The sequence below is a fragment of the Podarcis erhardii genome (assembly GCF_964252035.2).
Source record: "Podarcis erhardii genome assembly, chromosome: 2".
Lineage (NCBI taxonomy): Eukaryota > Metazoa > Chordata > Lepidosauria > Squamata > Lacertidae > Podarcis > Podarcis erhardii.
This window is the reverse complement of record NC_138498.1, coordinates 119,097,833-119,115,054: the sequence shown is the minus strand read 5'-3', so window position 1 is coordinate 119,115,054 and position 17,222 is coordinate 119,097,833. Positions and strand designations below refer to the sequence as shown.

The 17,222-nt window shown below is 48.5% G+C and overlaps 2 protein-coding genes across 4 annotated transcripts; both read right to left on the bottom strand.

Annotated features, from left to right (window-relative positions):
* Window positions 1-563: 563 nt before the first annotated feature.
* Window positions 564-8,816, bottom strand: LOC309336693 (uncharacterized protein). 2 transcript variants are annotated; one of them, XM_081852873.1, is made up of 4 exons: window positions 8,674-8,816; window positions 5,366-6,179; window positions 4,057-4,165; window positions 564-1,845 (listed from the first exon to the last, which is right to left on the bottom strand). In XM_081852873.1, the coding sequence occupies exons 2-4, from the start codon at window positions 6,080-6,082 to the stop codon at window positions 692-694; spliced, it is 1,980 nt and encodes a 659-aa protein (XP_081708999.1). In that variant the 5' UTR covers window positions 6,083-6,179; window positions 8,674-8,816; the 3' UTR covers window positions 564-691. The 2 variants fall into 2 exon arrangements, with proteins under 2 accessions (XP_081708999.1, XP_081709000.1); XM_081852874.1 differs by having other exon boundaries at window positions 5,366-6,125; window positions 8,674-8,809.
* A 3,066-nt stretch (window positions 8,817-11,882) lies between these two features.
* Window positions 11,883-16,956, bottom strand: LOC309336870 (uncharacterized protein). 2 transcript variants are annotated; one of them, XM_081853323.1, is made up of 3 exons: window positions 15,930-16,956; window positions 14,360-14,464; window positions 11,883-12,685 (listed from the first exon to the last, which is right to left on the bottom strand). In XM_081853323.1, exons 1-3 carry the CDS (start codon window positions 16,594-16,596, stop codon window positions 11,937-11,939), a joined length of 1,521 nt encoding a protein of 506 aa, XP_081709449.1. In that variant the 5' UTR covers window positions 16,597-16,956; the 3' UTR covers window positions 11,883-11,936. The 2 variants fall into 2 exon arrangements, with proteins under 2 accessions (XP_081709449.1, XP_081709448.1); XM_081853322.1 differs by having other exon boundaries at window positions 14,360-14,486; window positions 15,931-16,946.
* Between the last annotated feature and the right edge of the window lie 266 nt (window positions 16,957-17,222).

Sequence of the window (17,222 nt, the reverse complement as noted above, 5' to 3'; positions counted from 1 at the left end):
CCTGAGGAGATTTCACCCCTCCCATATCCAAGAATCTCCTGATGAGTCTGCTGATTCTCCAGAGAGGAGGAGCAGTGGTCTGCTTTCTACTTATTCAGCTCCAGCACCACATCAAAGAGTCAGTCAGTCAGTCAGTCAGTCAGTCAGTCAGTGTGTCGGAGAGAGAGAGAGACTGAGTGTTAGAGATCATGTGTAGAGATAAGGTTGCTGCTAAGAGCAGCTGCAGACACTCAGTGCAGCATTCATTTATGCTTAGACCTATTTAGCTCTGTATATAGTTTTGTATTATAGTTGTAGTTATAGAATAAAAGAAGATATTCTACAGAGCTGCTCTCCGAGTCGTTTGTACACTGCTAGACTCTGCTATACTCTGCTGTGCAACGACTGTCTTGTGGAAGTGAATCCGGTGCTCACAACTCTAAGCTGTGAGTCCACAGCACTTTGACCTGTTCCTGTGCAGAAGGTGGTCTCTGGAAGTGCTACCCAGCTCGCCTAGCCCAGTCGGGGCTGAAGCGGATGAGTCCAGTTGGTGCACTGGCTCAAGGGCGATGCTGACACTTCCTAGCTTCAGAAACCAAGGATGGGTGCGGCTCCGAAAGGAACGGATCCATCTGTTGTCCTAAAACATACATGTGATTAAGGGAATTCTAGTTCATGGCACATTAACATGCTGCAATAACCGTGTCGACTTCTACGATGCCACCAGGCCGTTGGCAGGATTCGTGGAAAATACTAAGACGGCCATTCCCGCGTTAAGCACATGGGCAGGTTCGGAGGGCATCTTCCCTTCCGTGTGGATTCTCTGATGTAAAGTGAGGTTGGTGCTCTGGCTGAAGCTCTTCCCACACTCGGAGCACGTATACGGTTTCTCCCCGGTGTGGATCCTCTTGTGCCTAATGAGGCTCGACTGGTCACGGAAGCTCTTGCCGCAGTCGGAGCACATATATGGCCTCTCCCCTGTGTGCATTCTCTGGTGTGCGCTAAGGCTCCCCCTGTGGCTGAAACTCTTCCCGCACTCCAAGCATTTGTAGGGCTTCTCACCGGTGTGGACTCGCTGGTGCTGGATGAGGCTGGGCTTGTCCGAGAAACTCTTGCTGCAGTCCGCGCACCGGTGCGGTTTCTCCCCTTTGTGGAGCTTCTGGTGCCTGAGGAAGTTTGTGCTCTTGTTGAAGCTCTTCCCGCACTCCAGGCACTGGTACGGTTTCTCCCCAGTGTGGATTATCTGGTGCGAAGCCAGGTGGGCGCTCTGTACGAAGCTCTTCCCGCACTCCAGGCACTGGTACGGTTTCTCCCCGGTGTGGATTATCTGGTGCGAAGTGAGGTGCGCGCTCCGACCGAAGCACTTCCCGCACTCCAAGCATTTATACTGCTTCTCCCCTTTGGGGATTCTCGGATGTTTAGGAAGGTCGGACTGATCACAGAAGCTCTTGTTTGTGTCCGAGCATTTATACTGTTCGTCACCTCTGAGGGCATCTTGATGTGATCTAAGATCTGAACCGTGACTGAAACCCTCTCCACCATCCAGATATAGATAAGAGTTTTCCTCCTTCTGGAGTGTTGCACATCTGGTAAGCTGTCTGCTCTCAATAATGTCCCTCCCAAACATTGCAGTTTTATTTTGTTTCTCCTCTGTGTGGATTCCCCAGTGATCACTGGGATACTCGCTCCCTCTTTTTTCTGTTTGGTTTTCCTTTTGGACCAGGGTTTCGTGGAAGTCTCCACCCTGACGAGGGATGGATGCAGGTCTCTCTTGGCTCCAGAAATTCTCTTTCAGCTCTTCGTACTTGGCTCTTCCTGAGAAATTCCCACACAGCTCCCCTTCATTCTTGCTTTTCCACTCATCGCCTGTTGAAATTAAGAGGAGGAACTCAATAAAGGACCCAACAGAGAAAACTACCGTATTTTTCGCTCTATAGGACGCACCTGACCATAGGACGCATCTTGTTTTAGAGGGGGAGAACAAGAAAAAAAATTCCTCCCCCTCTCTGGCCAACGCCTCTTCAACGAAGCGGCAGGGGGCACTGCGCAGAGAGGGGGAGATTTTTTTTTTCTTGTTCTCCCCCCCTAAAACAAGGTGCCGTTCAAGGTGCGTTCAGTCGCCTTCAGGCAGCTACCTTGGAAGCCTGGAGAGCGAGAGGGGTCGGTGCGCACCAACCCCTCTCGCTCTCCAGGCTTCAGTGAAGGCAACCTTCCGCTGCTCCCCAAGCTGGTCCGTGAGCTTCTCAGGGCTGCCGGGGAAGCCCGGGTTTACCCCCCCCCCGAGCCCCAAAGAGCAAAGAAGCCAAGACAGCAAGTGGGATGCGTCCCGCTCGCTGTCTTGGCTTCTGCCATAGCCGCGCGCAACCTCTCTAGCCGGGAGAAGCTGCGCAGGGCTATGGCTTCTTTAGCCCCGCGCAACCTCTCCGGCAGGGAGAGGCTGCGCGTGGCTATGGCAATACCCCCACCTCCCGCAAAAGCCTACAGCAGCCACACACCCTTTAAGGAGCGTGCGGCTCCTGCGGGCTTTTCTACGAGGAGGGAGAAGGGATTGACTGGCCGCGTCAGTCCCTTCTCCCTCCTGAGGAAAAGCCCGCAAGAGCCGTGCAGAGCTTGTGTGCGGCTTTTGGGGGCTTTTCCTGCCTTCCTCCCCCCTGCATTCACACCATAAGACGCACACACACTTCCCCTTACTTTTTAGAAGGGGGAAAGTGCGTCTTATGGAGCGAAAAATACGCTAAATCTCTCAAACCGGTCTTCTAAAGCAGGGGTGAGGAATGTGGGGACCTCAAAGATGTTGAGAAAATGTTGACCTACCACATAAGCCAGCCTGGTGTAGTGGTTAAAATTCTGGATTAGGACCTGGGAGACCAGAGTTCAAATCCCTACTTGGGTCATGAAGCGAACTGGGAGACCTTGAGGCAGTCACTGCCTCTCAGCTGGTGGGGATTAAATTATGCCATCCTGGGCTCCATGGACAAAAAAAGTGGGCTATAAATGCAATGCCATAAAACAAATAAATGTTGCTCTGCTCCTCTGAGGTTTGGTTTGGGCCGGCTCAGAGGCCCTACTCTGTATTATACATTTAAAGCAGTACTGTACCAAAGAATTGTGGGAAATGTAGTTTGTTGAGGCTGCTGAGTTTTGCCAGGAGACCCCCTATTCCCCTCACGGAGCTACAATTCCCAGAGTGGTTGAACAATCAATTCCTTCAAGAATGACATATCTTTGCTGGTGGGGATGTTGAGCATGAGGAATATTTTCCCCCACTTATTTTGCGAGTGCCCACTGGTAAAAAAAATTCTGGTCCAATGTGTATCAGGAGGTAGCTATTACCTTAAAGAAATACTGGACAAATGACCTTGCAGCTTCCATATAAAGACTGCAACCTAAAGAATTGGCAACGTGGCTGCTGGCAGAGGACAAAAACGGAAGATTCTGGAAGGCCTGCAGATATCTCTGGTGTGTAAAAATGTATAGAACCAGAAGATGGCAGAAAATATAACCCACAATATATTGGTTTCCGAGGCCAAGAAGATACGGAACATTTTAATATTGTGTGTACAATATCATTTCCACCAACAACAACTAACCTCCAGGATTCTTTGGCACTACAAATATGGGAAATAATGGACCTCTTAATGTTTCTGCTCACAAACGTCTTCTCACACCTTCCAATTTTGTTGGCAGATTAAGAGAAGGGACACATGGCCCTCTTTCTGATATTTCTGTATTTTTTACGTTTGTGTGTGTATATCATATGTACGATGGAACAAAATACATTTAAGTATTCAAAACAACAACCTGATGCCTCCTCTCAGGGAATTGTGGGAATTGTAGGTAAAAATATTCAAGGCAGGTTGTGGAGCCAGGCTAGTGGCTTCTTTGTGAACCACCCTGAGACCTTTGGGTACAGGGCGGTATATAAATTCAATAAATAATAATAATGATGATGATTATGATGATGACAGGTGTAACCTCAGTTAGAGGGGCATGTGGTCTGGGAAGAGTCTTAGGGGGTCTGAGGTTAAGAATGTTCCAGAACATTCCAGAAGGTTCCAGAAACCACCCCCTCCTTACCCAACAGGCTTGCCTCCCTGTTGTCATCTTCCTGCTTTGCCTCCACGCACAGTTGCTTCTGCTCCATATCAGACAAGGCCCGGCTTGTATCCGTCTCCTCAAATGCCGCCTGTAACACAGAGGAAAACTAAAGGGATCGCCCTAATCCTCTTCACATCCAGTTCAAGGCTGCTCCTTCATCACTTATGGGGAGAAGAATAAAGGAGGGCTGATTTTTTTTTTCTTGTTTAATTGCATGTACACATATATGAAGGGACGCGGGTGGTGCTGTGGGTTAAACCACAGAGCCTAGGACTTGCCGAGCAGAAGGTCGGCAGTTTGAATCCCCGCGACGGGGTGAGCTCCCGTTGCTCGGTCCCTGCTCCTGCCAACCTAGCAGTTTGAAAGCACGTCAAAGTGCAAGTAGATAAATAGGTACCGCTCCAGCGGGAAGGTAAACGGAGTTTCCGTGCGCTGCTCTGGTTTGCCAGAAGCGGCTTAGTCATGCTGGCCACATGGCCCGGAAGCTGTATGCTGGCTCCCTTGGCCAATAAAGCGAGATGAGCGCTGCAACCCCAGAGTTGGCCACAACTGAACCTAATGGTCAAGGGTCCCTTTACCTTTACCATTTTCCACATATATGAGCACCTCTCAAAAACAAATCAGTCACTAACATAGCTCAGGACCTCAATACCTCAATTATTATTATTATTATTATTATTATTATTATTATTATTATTATTAGCTGCCACTACGTACACCAATAGCCTGCCTTTCCTTCATCAGGGAACTGGAGGTTAGCATTCATGGGCTTCTTAGGCAAATTCTCATCAAACAGCAAAACATCATCATCATCATCATCATCATAATAATAATAATAATAATAATAATAATAGAGTAGATTGGAAGTCTAACACAAAGGGTGAGGGGTGGTGGATGGTGATGGGAATTTTCTGTGGAATTGAGCGTAGGTATGTTGTAGCTATGTTGTATGTATGTAGGTATGTTGTATGAAATGTATGTATGTATGTGTATTAATGTTGAATTATTTTAACAATAAAAAATTATAAGAAAGGAAGAAAATAATAATAATAATAATAATAATAATAATAATAATAATAATAATAATATACCATGGCCAGCAGCTTCCCTTCTCAACCCCTGCTCCAGCACGGAGTTGGAAGGGACCTCAAGAGTCATCTCGTCCAACTGCTATCTCAACGTGCGGTCCCCCATCCAATTCGAAACCTCACCAGACCCTGCTTAGCTTTGCTGAATGGGCCGGCAGTTATGCCGCTGCACCGCAAGCCCGGCAGCAAACATGCGTCACCTGCTTGGACAGCTTCTTGGTCCCCCGCAGCCTCAGCAGGAAGTCGTCCGCCAGGGCCACCGCCTGGGAGCAGGTCTCCGGCCCGCGCGGCCTGACCCAGCTCTGCATCTCAGGCGGCAGGACGGCCAGGAACTGCTCCAGGATCAGCAGCTCCAAGATCTCCTCCTTGGTGCGGCTCTCGACTCTCAGCCACTGCCGGCAGAGCTCCTGGAGGCTGCTGTGAGCCCCTCCGGGACCCTCGGCCTCCTGGTAGCGGAAGCGCCGGAAGCGCTGGCGCTGCTCCTCCTGCCGCATGACGTCCCCTCGCAAGATGGCCACCTTCACTTTCCCATAATCTTCTCTGTCCGCGGCCTCCAAGTTGCCAAAGGCACGCTCGGCCTCTCCGCTGAGGGCCGGCAGGAGCCGGGCTGCCCACTCTTCCTTGGGCCAGCGGCAGGCTTTGGCCACTTGCTCGAAGGAGGCCAGGAAGGCCTTGGTGTTGTCCCAGGCCTCTTCCGCCAAACTCGGGGACGCCCGTCCCGACGGAGGGGATTCCACCGTCTTCAGGAACTCTTGCCACTGGGCCTCCCACTGCTGCAGGGACCCCTCGTCCGGTTCCTGCTTAATCTCTTCTCCTGGCGTCCTCGGAAGGAATTCCCCCACGGTCTCGGGCTGGAGCGCCCAGGGGTCGTTCCTCCTCGTCCCCTCGCCTGCCGGGTCTTGCTCCTCCATTTTCATCCCGGGCTGATCTCACAAAGAGGGTGCCGCAGGGAAGGAAATTCTAGAAGGAAGAAGGGCGAGCGCAGATTCGAAATAGTCACGTCGAGTTTCCTCCCTGGGGTGGGGAAAGAAGAGGATGGGAGAGTGAATGATCCCACAGGAGTCCCTATTTCAAGTCGGGGGCCACATTCTTTTCTGGGCAACTTTCCGAGGGCCGCATGCGAGTGTTGAGCAGGCCCAGAGGCATCAGGGGTTAGAGCGGCAAATGTAGATTTTGCCCTCGTACGGTCAGCTAGCATCGACACAAACTCCTCTCCATCCAAACAAGGTTAGGGTCTGAGTTCAAGGGCACAGTCGGGTCAGGCAAAACCACTCAGGGAGGGTATGAGGCAGGGCAATGAGGGGTGAGAGCTGGGGAGACATTACAGGACTGGAAAGAGAACCTTGGAGGGCCGAATTTTCCCTCCTGGCCTGAAGTTCCCCACCCCTGCACTGTTCCTAGAAATAACGGCCACCTATGCTAACACGGGTGGTGCTGTGGGTTAAGCCACAGAGCCTAGGACTTGCCAATCAGAAGGTCGGCGGTTCGAATCCCCACAACAAAGAGAGCTCCCGTTGCTCGGTCCCTGCAACTGCCAACCTTGCAGTTCGAAAGCACGTCAAAGTGCAAGTAGATAAATAGGTACCACTCCGGTGGGAAGCGCTGCTCTGGTTCGCCAGAAGCGGCTTAGTCATGCTGGCCACATGACCCGGAAGCTGAACGCTGGCTCCCTCGGCCAATAAAGCGAGATGAGTGCCGCAAACCCAGTGTCTGCTACGACTGGACCTAATTCAGGGGTCCCTTTACCTTTACCTATGCTAAATATATGCAGAGAATATGTAAATTATGTAATACATGCAAATTTGAAGCAATACGTCCCCATCCCCATATATGCTCCTTTGGGAGCAGGGGGGCTATTGGATTGTTTTTTATTATGCATTTTGTTTTATATCTTGATTTTATTCTGTGAACTGCCCTGGTATATAAATTCAATCAATCAATAATAATAATAATAATGATGATGATGATGATGATGATGGCAGGATATACATTTAAGAAATAAAATAAATGTAATACATAAATAAAATTTGGAATTATATAGGCACGTCAAAAGTAGTCTAGTCCAGCCCACTGCAAGGGCACTGCCTCCATGACCCATGGTGGGAATTTTGGGGCTGGGGTGGGTGTTATTGAAATATTGTTGGCCTCATCTGCAGTTTACATTTAAAGCAGTATCACAGAACTTTAAACAGCCCTGGCTTCGGCCCAAAGAACCCTGGGAGCTGTAGTTTGCTAAGGGTGTTGAGGGTTGTGAAGAGACCCCTATTTCCTTCGTAGAATTACAATTCCCAGAGTGGTTTAATAATCAATTTCTCTTCCCAGGAAACTCTGGGAATTGTAGTTCAGGGGGGGGATAGGGGTCTCCGAACAACCGTCAGCAGCACCCTTTAAATACTACAATTCCCAGGATATTTTGTGCTAAGCTATGATGTAGAGCCGATGGGGCCTTAGAAGGTGCAGCCAAAATCCCATCTGTGCTGCTTAAATGAAGTTTAAGGAACTGGACGGACCCACACTTAAAGGTAAAGGTAAAGGGACCCCTGACCATTAGGTCCAGTTGTGGCCGACTCTGGGGTTGTGGCGCTCATCTTGCTTTATTGGCCAAGGGAGCCGGCGTACAGCTTCTGGGGCACGTGGCCAGCATGACTAAGCCGCTTCTGGCGCCGTTTACCTTCCCGCCGGAGTGGTACCTATTTATCTACTTGCACTTTGACGTGCTTTCGAACTGCTAGGCTGGCAGGAGCAGGGACCGAGCAACGGGAGCTCACCCCATCGCGGGGATTCGAACCGCCAACCTTCTGATCGGCAAGTCCTAGGCTCTGTGGTTTAACCCACAGCGCCACCCACGTCCCACACTTACGGACCCACACTTACTCAGGAGTAAATCCTATTGGGTAGCATGCAATCTTTGCCATGCTCAGAGCACATCCATTGAACAATGGACTCTGGTGCACATGCACTTTTTCTGCGGTCTGGAGACAAGCCTCATCCATGTGTTCTGCAGCTTATTCTTTGCATTGCATTCAATACTCTTCTCCCCACCCCAATTTTATTTTTTATTGCTTTTTTATTTCTTCTGCGGGGCTAGAACTGAGATCCTGTGGAATCCAAACGGCAATGCAATATATGCAATGTGTAAGGAATAAGAGGAGTGATTAAGAACTGGATTAAAAATCATACGACATCTAGCCCAGCACATTACAATTGCTACAACAGGCAGGGTGGGGGGAAATTATTAAGCGATGGGGCCAGGATCCTCAGCGGGAAGTCTCCAGTTCGATCCCCAGCATCTTCAGGTCCCAAGCCTGAAATGCAGGAGAGCGGCTGCCAGCCAGTGTCGGCAGCACTGAGCAAGACAGACTCCGTCTAAGGCGGCTTCTAATGTTCCACCCTCCTTGCTTTTCAGTGTTATTATAATAATTACGCCTCATTCTTAACCTGTTTTTGACAACGCGACGATTCCCCTTGGATCAGTGGCTCCCTCCCAGCCAGCTCTCCTTCAACTCACCAGATCGCTCCAGATCCTTCCTCAGTGCAGATGGGGTACCCTAAATCTTTATATTGCTGGAGGATTTTGGGGCTGTTGGGGGGGACACCATGCATGCATTTTCAAAAGGCAGTTTCCGGGCAAGGGTGGAGCCAGACCAGGAAGGGGGCTGTGCTATGCTAGATTCACATCCTGGTCTCTTTTGCGTTTATTTATTTATTTGCTTTTGAATGAATGGATCGTGCCCGGGAGATCGAGGCTCCTCCGCTCTCAGTTGATCCTTGCAAGTGCCTCTCTCTTGCTGATGGGAATTGCGAAAGATTCCCTTGCCACTCAGAAACGCGTGGATATTCTTGCACGCACGGGTGTTTTCCTCTTGTACACACCACGCGTTTGAAGCACATTCCCACGCAGCTCCGCCTGCCCAGGAATCCCGGGAGTTATAGTTTGCTCCTCGCAGAACTACAGTTCCCAGCACCCTCCACAAACGATCTTGCAGTGCTGGATTGTATGACTCGACTGTTCAGGGAAGAAAACACTTCAAAATTCAGCAGAGAATATTCTTCTGAACTGTATACCTACTATATGGAAGTTAACAAAAATGGATTTTACGCCCTCTAATGGTAGTCAAGAAGCTGATACCGATGAACTGGAAGAGTAAAGACATGATCACCTTTAAATTGTAATAAGAAATAAGAAATCAGTGGATTGATAATATGATTATCATATTGCAACAGGCTGCTCACAGCCGTAGACTCTGCGTGGATAAATACGACAATATTTGGAACGAATTTATACAAAATGTAATAGACTATTCATATTTACATTAGTATTAGGATAATAATATCAAATTTATAAAATAATGTATGGGTTATGTCTTTTTGAATATATTCATATAATGTCATTGTCCCCCTTTTATTACAAGGTTGTGTGTTTTGTTCTTTTTTTTCCTTTTCGTATCACGTTGCTGCTTTATATTTGATTCCCCCCCCCCCAATAAAATATCAATTCAAAATTGGGGGGGGGGGGACAAAACAAATGACCTTGCAGTTCACTTCTTGCAGCGAGGAGTTCCAGAAGTATGGTGCAATGGTTGAGTGTGTTCAGACTTTGAGCATTGGACGCCAGCCCTACTCAGAGTAGCCCTATTGAACTCAGTGGGCATGGCTACTTTGGGGACATTCGTTTGATTTAGTTCCTTTTATCTGCGGCATTCACTCATCTACATTCACAGGGGCAGTTTGATCCGTTCTCACGGCATGACCCTAACTGCAAATTTATACATTGCATTTGAGCTTTAACCCGACATGGAAGACACTTCCAGAAATATAACACAATTTAGTGCAAGTTTAACACTCATTTTCATGTTAATTGCAAAAACGTGGTTTTTGTGTGTGAAATTCAGGCCCAAGGTTGCCCAACAAGTCTCCAAGCTGAGGTTGCAAATCTAGGTCTTATACTGCAACCCTCTGTATGCTTGATGAGACTTCCATTTAGGTTAATTTGATTTATTCCCTGGTAGCAGTCACGAAATTAAAAGACGCCTGTTTCTTGGGAGAAAAGCAATGACAAACCTAGACAGCATCTTAAAAAGCAGAGACATCATCTTGCCAACAAAGGTCCAGTAGCGATATATGGAAGTGAGAGCTGGACCATCAAAAAGGCTGATTGCCGAAGAATTGATGCTTTTGAATTATGGTGCTGGAGGAGACTCTTGAGAGTCCCGTGGACTGCAAGAAGATCAAACCTATCCATTCTTAAGGAGATTAGCCCCGAGTGCTCACTGGAAGGACAGATCATCAAGCTGAGGCTCCAATACTTTGGCCACCTCATGAGAAGAGAAGACTCCCTGGAGAAGACCCTGATGTTGGGAAAGATGGAGGGCCCAAGGAGAAGGGGACGACAGAGGACGAGATGGTTGGACAGTGTTCTCAAAGCTACCAGCATGAGTTTGACCAAACTGCGGGAGGCAGTGGAAGACAGGAGTGCCTGGCGTGCTCTGGTCCATGGGGTTACGAAGAGTCAGACACGACTAAACAACTAAACAACAACAACAACGAAAGCTTGTCTAGTCCAGCTTTGTCTACAGCAATTGACAGTGGCTATCCTGGTTTTCAGGCAAAGGATGTATCGAGCCCTACCTGGAAATACTGGGGACTGAACCATGCAAAGCAGATCATTTACCAGCAAGCTACAAACCTTTGGATCCAACGCACAGCCTTGGAGTTGCTGCCCCAGTCCCTGCCCCAAACGCAACACTTAGGAATGGAAGCTCTCCTCCCTAAGCCTAACTGGGATTTCGAGGGAAGCAACACCAATTCATTAAATTGTGCTTCCGTGTAAAAGTGCTCTACTGAGATATGGCTGTCAACGTTTCCACTGCTTAAAGGCCGTCTGAACTGTAGAAACTTGGGAGTCGAGTTTATCTCCATGCTCTGAAAAGCTGCTTCTGGTGTGGGTGGGTTCAGTTCTGCGGGCTAGAAAGGAATGATCACTCAACTAAACAAAATATTGCAGCACACCCTGATTCTCCAGCAATTCCTCTTCCCAAAGGGAACTAGACTCAAATACAAATTTGTGTGTGCGCTTGTGTTCTGCTTTCTTTTTGCCTCCAGGTCACAAAGGGAGAATATGTGACTTAGCGTATTAAAACCATTTCCGCCACAACAGCGGCAAGACTTTTATTAGCCAAAAATTGGAAATCGCAAGAGATACCAACAATAGAAGATTGGCAGATGAAGATGATGGATTTTTTGGAGCTAGCCGACCTGACTGGAAGAATCTGCGACCAGAAAGGAGACACAAGAGGATTGGAAGAAATTTAAAGAATATTTGGCTAAATATTCTAACATAAGATTAAGAGAAATTTATTGGAAGTAATAATTATGCTTAGGGGTAGAATAAGAATATGTTGTTAATAAACATTAAGGATTAAAATTTTAATAAAGGAGAAGAAGTTAGTAAATGTAAGAAGTTAATATTATTAGAAATATGAATTTGGAGAACTGCTAAACAGGAGATATAATGAAATTCAGTTAGAGGGGATTCGAGGAAGTCAGTTATCAATGAAATGAAATTAGGATTTGGAAGTAAAAAAATCTTTTTTGTGTGTCCTTTCTATGTTGTTTTTGTGTATTGTAATGTTTTTCTTCCTTTTTCTTTCTTTTTTATGTGATAAATGTGAAAATCAATAATTTCTTTTTGAAAAAAACCAAAACATTTCGCCACCCTTAAGGCAAAAATATTTTATTTTACTCCAGCCTCTTAGAACATAGTCTGGCTGCTTATGTGCCGGCGGGAATGATCTGATGTGCAAGAAGGTTCTGCTCGTCGCTGAAACTTTTCCCACAGTGGATGCTCTGATGTCTAGTGAGGCTGGATTCGAAAGCAAACTTGAATCTTTTGTCCCCTGCATGGACCCTCTGGTGCCTGCTGAGACTTGACTTGTAGCTGAAGCTTTTCCCACAGTCTGCACACTCGAAAGGTTCTTCCCCTGCATGGATCGTCTGATGAATAGCCAGATTCGATCTCCGCCTAAAACTTTTCCCACAATCGACACACTTGTGTGGCTTCTTCCTGTGGTGGAGCCTCTGGTGCCGTGCAAAGTTCTGGCTGTGGTCGAAGCTCTTCCCGCGCTCATGGGGCTTTCCCTCCGTGTGGATCCTCTGGTGCACAATGAGGCTCGTGCTCCAGCGGAACCTCTTCCCGCAATCCGGGCACTTGTAGGGCTCCTCTCCCGTGTGGATTCTCTGATGTCGGAGAAGGTTTGACTTGCGGCTGAAGCCTTTTCCACAAACAACGCAGGTGCTCTGCTTCTTCTCCGGCCGCGGTTTCTGATGGGCCAATAGCTCGTAGAACGTTCCAAACTGGCTTAGGTGGCCAGCGACGGGTCTCTGGTTCCACATCTCCGTTTGATTCACCCCCTCGAGGACGTCTTCTCGGTTCTCAGTGTCAGCTTCCTCCTCTCCGCTCTTAATTCCTCCTGACCACAGCTCATGCGATTCCCAATCCTTCTCAGTCCCCCAAGCATCATCTGTTGGAATAAGAATAAAATGAGTATGTACAGGTGTGCGTGCGCATATGTTCAGAGCCACAGAATTGTAGAGGGACCTGGAGGGGACCCAGGGTCATCTAGGCCAACCCCCTACGATGCAGGAGTCACAGCTAAAGAACCCCTGGTCTCTCCTGGCAGCAGCCATTCCAACCATCTACAGTTGCGAACAGGATCCGTTCTGGATCCTGAAAGGAATGCAACCCGCGTCTGTGCGGGTTGCAATTCGCCGCTTCTGCGCATGCGCGCAACGTCATTTTGCGCATCTGCACATGTGGCGAAACCCAGAAGTAACCCTTTCCGGTACTTCCGGGTTGCCGCAGGATGCAACCTGAAAAGACTCAACCTGAAGCAAACATAACATGAGGTATGACTGTACAGCAGAAGTCCTAGTAAAGGAAGAACAGATACTAAAACTTATGGAATATGCAAAAATATACGCAACTTAGTGGGAGAATTAAAAAATCAAGCTGGCAAACTTTATAAAAGAATGGAAATGGTTTATTGAATATTTACAGATAAATTGTGAAAAGATAAAACCATTAGCAGGATTATTGTAATAACCTGCAGTTTCTTAAGGGTATATAGTTACAGTAGATAATTAAAGGAGCAAGTTAAATGAATTTTGATATGCAGAAGACATTTAAAAAAAATATTAAGGAACTGCAGAAAGAGGGGGAAGGAAGTCCAAATTTTAAATGTTAAATTGATTGTAAAACTAATGAAATGTATATATTTGAAAACTATAAATAAAAAACTTTAAAAAAAGAAACGAAGAGAAGAGAAAGGAATCCCATTGGGTCAGCTGAGACACCAGCACCTTATGGCCCCTTCCAGCTGGTCTTAAAAACAGCTTTGTAACTAAGTTGTGGATGCGGGTGGCGCTGTGGGTTAAACCACAGAGCCTAGGACTTGCCGATCAGAAGGTCAGCGGTTCGAATCCCCGCGACGGGGTGAGCTCCAGTTGCTTGGTCCCTGCTCCTGTCAACCTACCAGTTCGAAAGCACCTCAAAGTGCAAGTAGATAAATAGGTACCACTCCAGCGGGAAGGTAAACGGCGTTTCCGTGCGCTGCTCTGGTTCGCCAGAAGCGGCTTAGTCATGCTGGCCACATGACCCGGAAGCTGTACGCCGGCTCCCTTGGCCAATAAAGCTAGATGAGCGCCGCAACCCCGGAGTCGGCCACGACTGGACCTAATGGTCAGGGGTCCCTTTACCTTTACCTTTTAACTAATTTGTGTGTTGTCCTCTTCCCTCCTAAACCCTCTTCCTTTTGTGCCATGTCTTTCAGACTGTAAGCCTGAGGGCAGGGGCTGCAATGTTAATTATCTTTGTAATACACTCTGGCAACCTTTGTAATTATGCAGGAGTGCTTGGCTGCCTGTCGTTCTTCCCCCCATAGATTTGTAGAATCTTAAGAGTTGGAAGGGACCCTGGGGGTCATTTAGTCCAACCCCCTGCAATGCAGGAATCTCAACTAGGAATCTCAATCTCCTCCTCCCTCCCAATCCCTCTTCCTTTTGTGCACTGTCTTTCAGATTCTCCCATTACAGATCTCTGTTAGCCACTCTGGGGACCCTTTTCGGCTGAAGAGAAAGGTAAATATCCTTCAGGTAAAGGAAATAAATATTTGAAATACCACACTACAGATGCTGACCCAGAGAAATGGCATAATCTCCGCTCTCCTGTATGATCTCCCCACGGAGGAGCCCCTGTCCAGACTCGGATGACGCCTGTTCCTCTTCATCATCAGGAAATTTCAGGACTTGGGACAGGCCCGACACCTGAAATAGTAGGCAGCGTTTTCAGTTTGTTTTGCAAAGGTCTCTGCCAGCTAAGAGAACACAGTCTGTGCTTCTTCACTGAATTTAAAAAACTTATTTTGCAACCTGAAACATACTCGGAGTTGAGTGTGGATTTCATGCTCTTTATTCAGCTCATAGTAGTGAGGAATGGAAGTTTCCCCAAACTGTCTGCTTTATGTAGTAATTTTATTTACGGCCATAGGCCCATACAAAACTGTCTGCTTTATATACATTATTTACACAATGGGCCCCACGTGATTGGCTAATTCCGGGATTCTCCTGTAGGCCAATCACGTCCACCTGGAGTTGGATTGGGTGGTTCCTGCGGACCAATCAGACTGCTGCATTCTGGATCCTATTGTTTGAGGACCAATCAGTCTGCTGCATTCTGGATCCTATTGTTCTAGAACCAATCAGACTGCTACAATTTGGATCCTATTCAACTCAGTACATAACACCACCCAAGGCAGCTAAGAAAAAGACAATTCAAATCGTTAAAATATTAAACCTCCAGATGTTTTGTGACTACAATTCCCATCATCCCTGACCACTGGTCCTGCTAGCTAGGGATCATGGGAGTTGTAGGCCAAAAACATCTGGAGGGCCAAGGTTGAGGAAGCCTGCATTAAACAATTGATTTGTAGAAGTACATATTAGATACAAAAATAAATAATACAACGATAAATGTCTGGGCGGAGATTCAAGTAAGTTGTGCGTACAGAACAAGGTCCACTCACACAACAGGGTTTCCCCTGCCCCTACCCCCCCCCAAGCCCAGTGTTGTGTACTGAGTTAAATAGGATCCAAAATTGCAGCAGTCTGATTGGTCCTAGAACAATAGGATCCAGAATGCAGCAGTCTGATTGGTTCGCAGGAGCCACCCAATCCAACTCCAGGTGGAAGTGAATCCACAACCTGATTGGCCTACAGGAGAATCCCGGAATTAGCCAATCACGTGGGGCCCATTGTGTAAATAATGTATATAAAGCAGACATTTCAGAGGAACTTCCATTCCTCCTCACTACTATGAGCTGAATAAAGAGCATGAAATCCACACTTGCCTCTGAGTATATTTAACCCCCCCCAAATCTGCTCTGGAGGGTTGAGGGAACCCCCTAAACTTGTAGGAGAATGGGAGGGGGGGAATTCTGCTGTGTGAACAGACTTTGTTCCGTACATGCACATCCCACTTAGCGCTAAGTTGAATTCCACCCTATATGTATAGCTTTTCGTAGGATTGTAGAGTTGGAAGGGAACCCCAGGGTCATCTAGTCCAACCCCCTGCAATGCCGGAATCTTTTGCCCAGGTGGGACTGGAACCCACAACCCTGATATCAACAATCTTGTGTTCTACCAACAGAGCTATCCCAAGGTGTTCAGGTCACCTGGTCCACAGGGCCCAGGTGAGCACGCCCTCCCTCACCTGTTCTTCCTCCGCTTCTCTTTGCTCCAGAAGGAGTTCCTCGGCCAGGGCCACTGCCTGGGAACAGGTCTCTGGGCCTCCTTCCCGGACCCAGCTCCGCATCTCCGGCGGCAGGACAGCCAGGAACTGCTCCAGGATGACTAGCTCCAGGATCTGCTCCTTGGTGTGCCTCTCCGGCTTTAGCCACCGATGGCACAGGTACCAGAGGCGGCTGCAGACCTCATGGGGGCCCTCGGCCTCCTGGTAGCGGAACTGGCGGAAGCTCTGGCGCTGGGCCTCTGCACCGAGGGCAGTTGCAGAGCCAGCCCCCTGCTCTGCCACAATCTGCCGGCCAATGGACCGATGGGGAAGGAAGATTTTGCCGCCACCCCACAGCACAGTCTGTGGGTCTCCCCGGTCCGACTCGGGGAACCGCGAGGCCTTCAGGAACGCCTGCCACTGGGCTTCCCAGTGCCGAGACAACACCCCCTCGGTCGGCTCCTGCTTCATCTGTTCCACGGTCCACCTCAGAAACTGCCCCACGGCGCCCCCATGGCCTTCTTCCTCGAGACGACGGGCGTGTGGTTCCTCGCTCTCAGGGGTCAAGCCCATCTGAAGCCACTGCTCTAACGCAGCTGGGAACTGAAGGCAGGAGGCTGAGGGTTCCCCGACTCCTGCTAGAGCCATTTCCGCTTGCAGGGACGATTCGAACGCAGCTCTTTCCCTCACTGGTGTGTGGTGGGGCAGAGGGCAGATGAGGACGATGGGCCTGCCCTTGGCCTTCCACCCAGAGCTATTTTTCTAGAAAAAGAGGGGCCGGAGCTCACCGTGATCTTGGAAAGGGGTCACCCACATTCCAAGGCATGACTCTTGATCTCAGGGTCATGGGTTCGAGTTGGGTTGGACTAGATGACCCTCAGGGTCCTTTCCAACTCTACAGTTCTATGAATTCTATGCAGTGGGGGGACGGGGACACCTTTCTGATACAATTCAGAAAGAGGGGGTGCCTGCTACTCTCAGGAACTTCGGCAAGCTGCCTTATACCGAGTTGGGCTACTGGCTTAGTACTGTCAGCTCTGGCTGGCAGTTTCAGGCAGCGAGTCTCTCTCTCCCAGCCCTGGCGACTGAACCTGGGAATTTTCTGCATGCCAAACAGCACATGCTCTACCCACTAGGCAGCACTTTCTGAACACGCACCTCATTCATTGCACCCCATGCACCAACCTCCTGGCAATGCAAAAAATAAACCTCAGCCAGGCAGCATTTTAGCTGCAAAGCTGGGCAAGGAAATGCATGCAAGGCTGTCCTCTGTC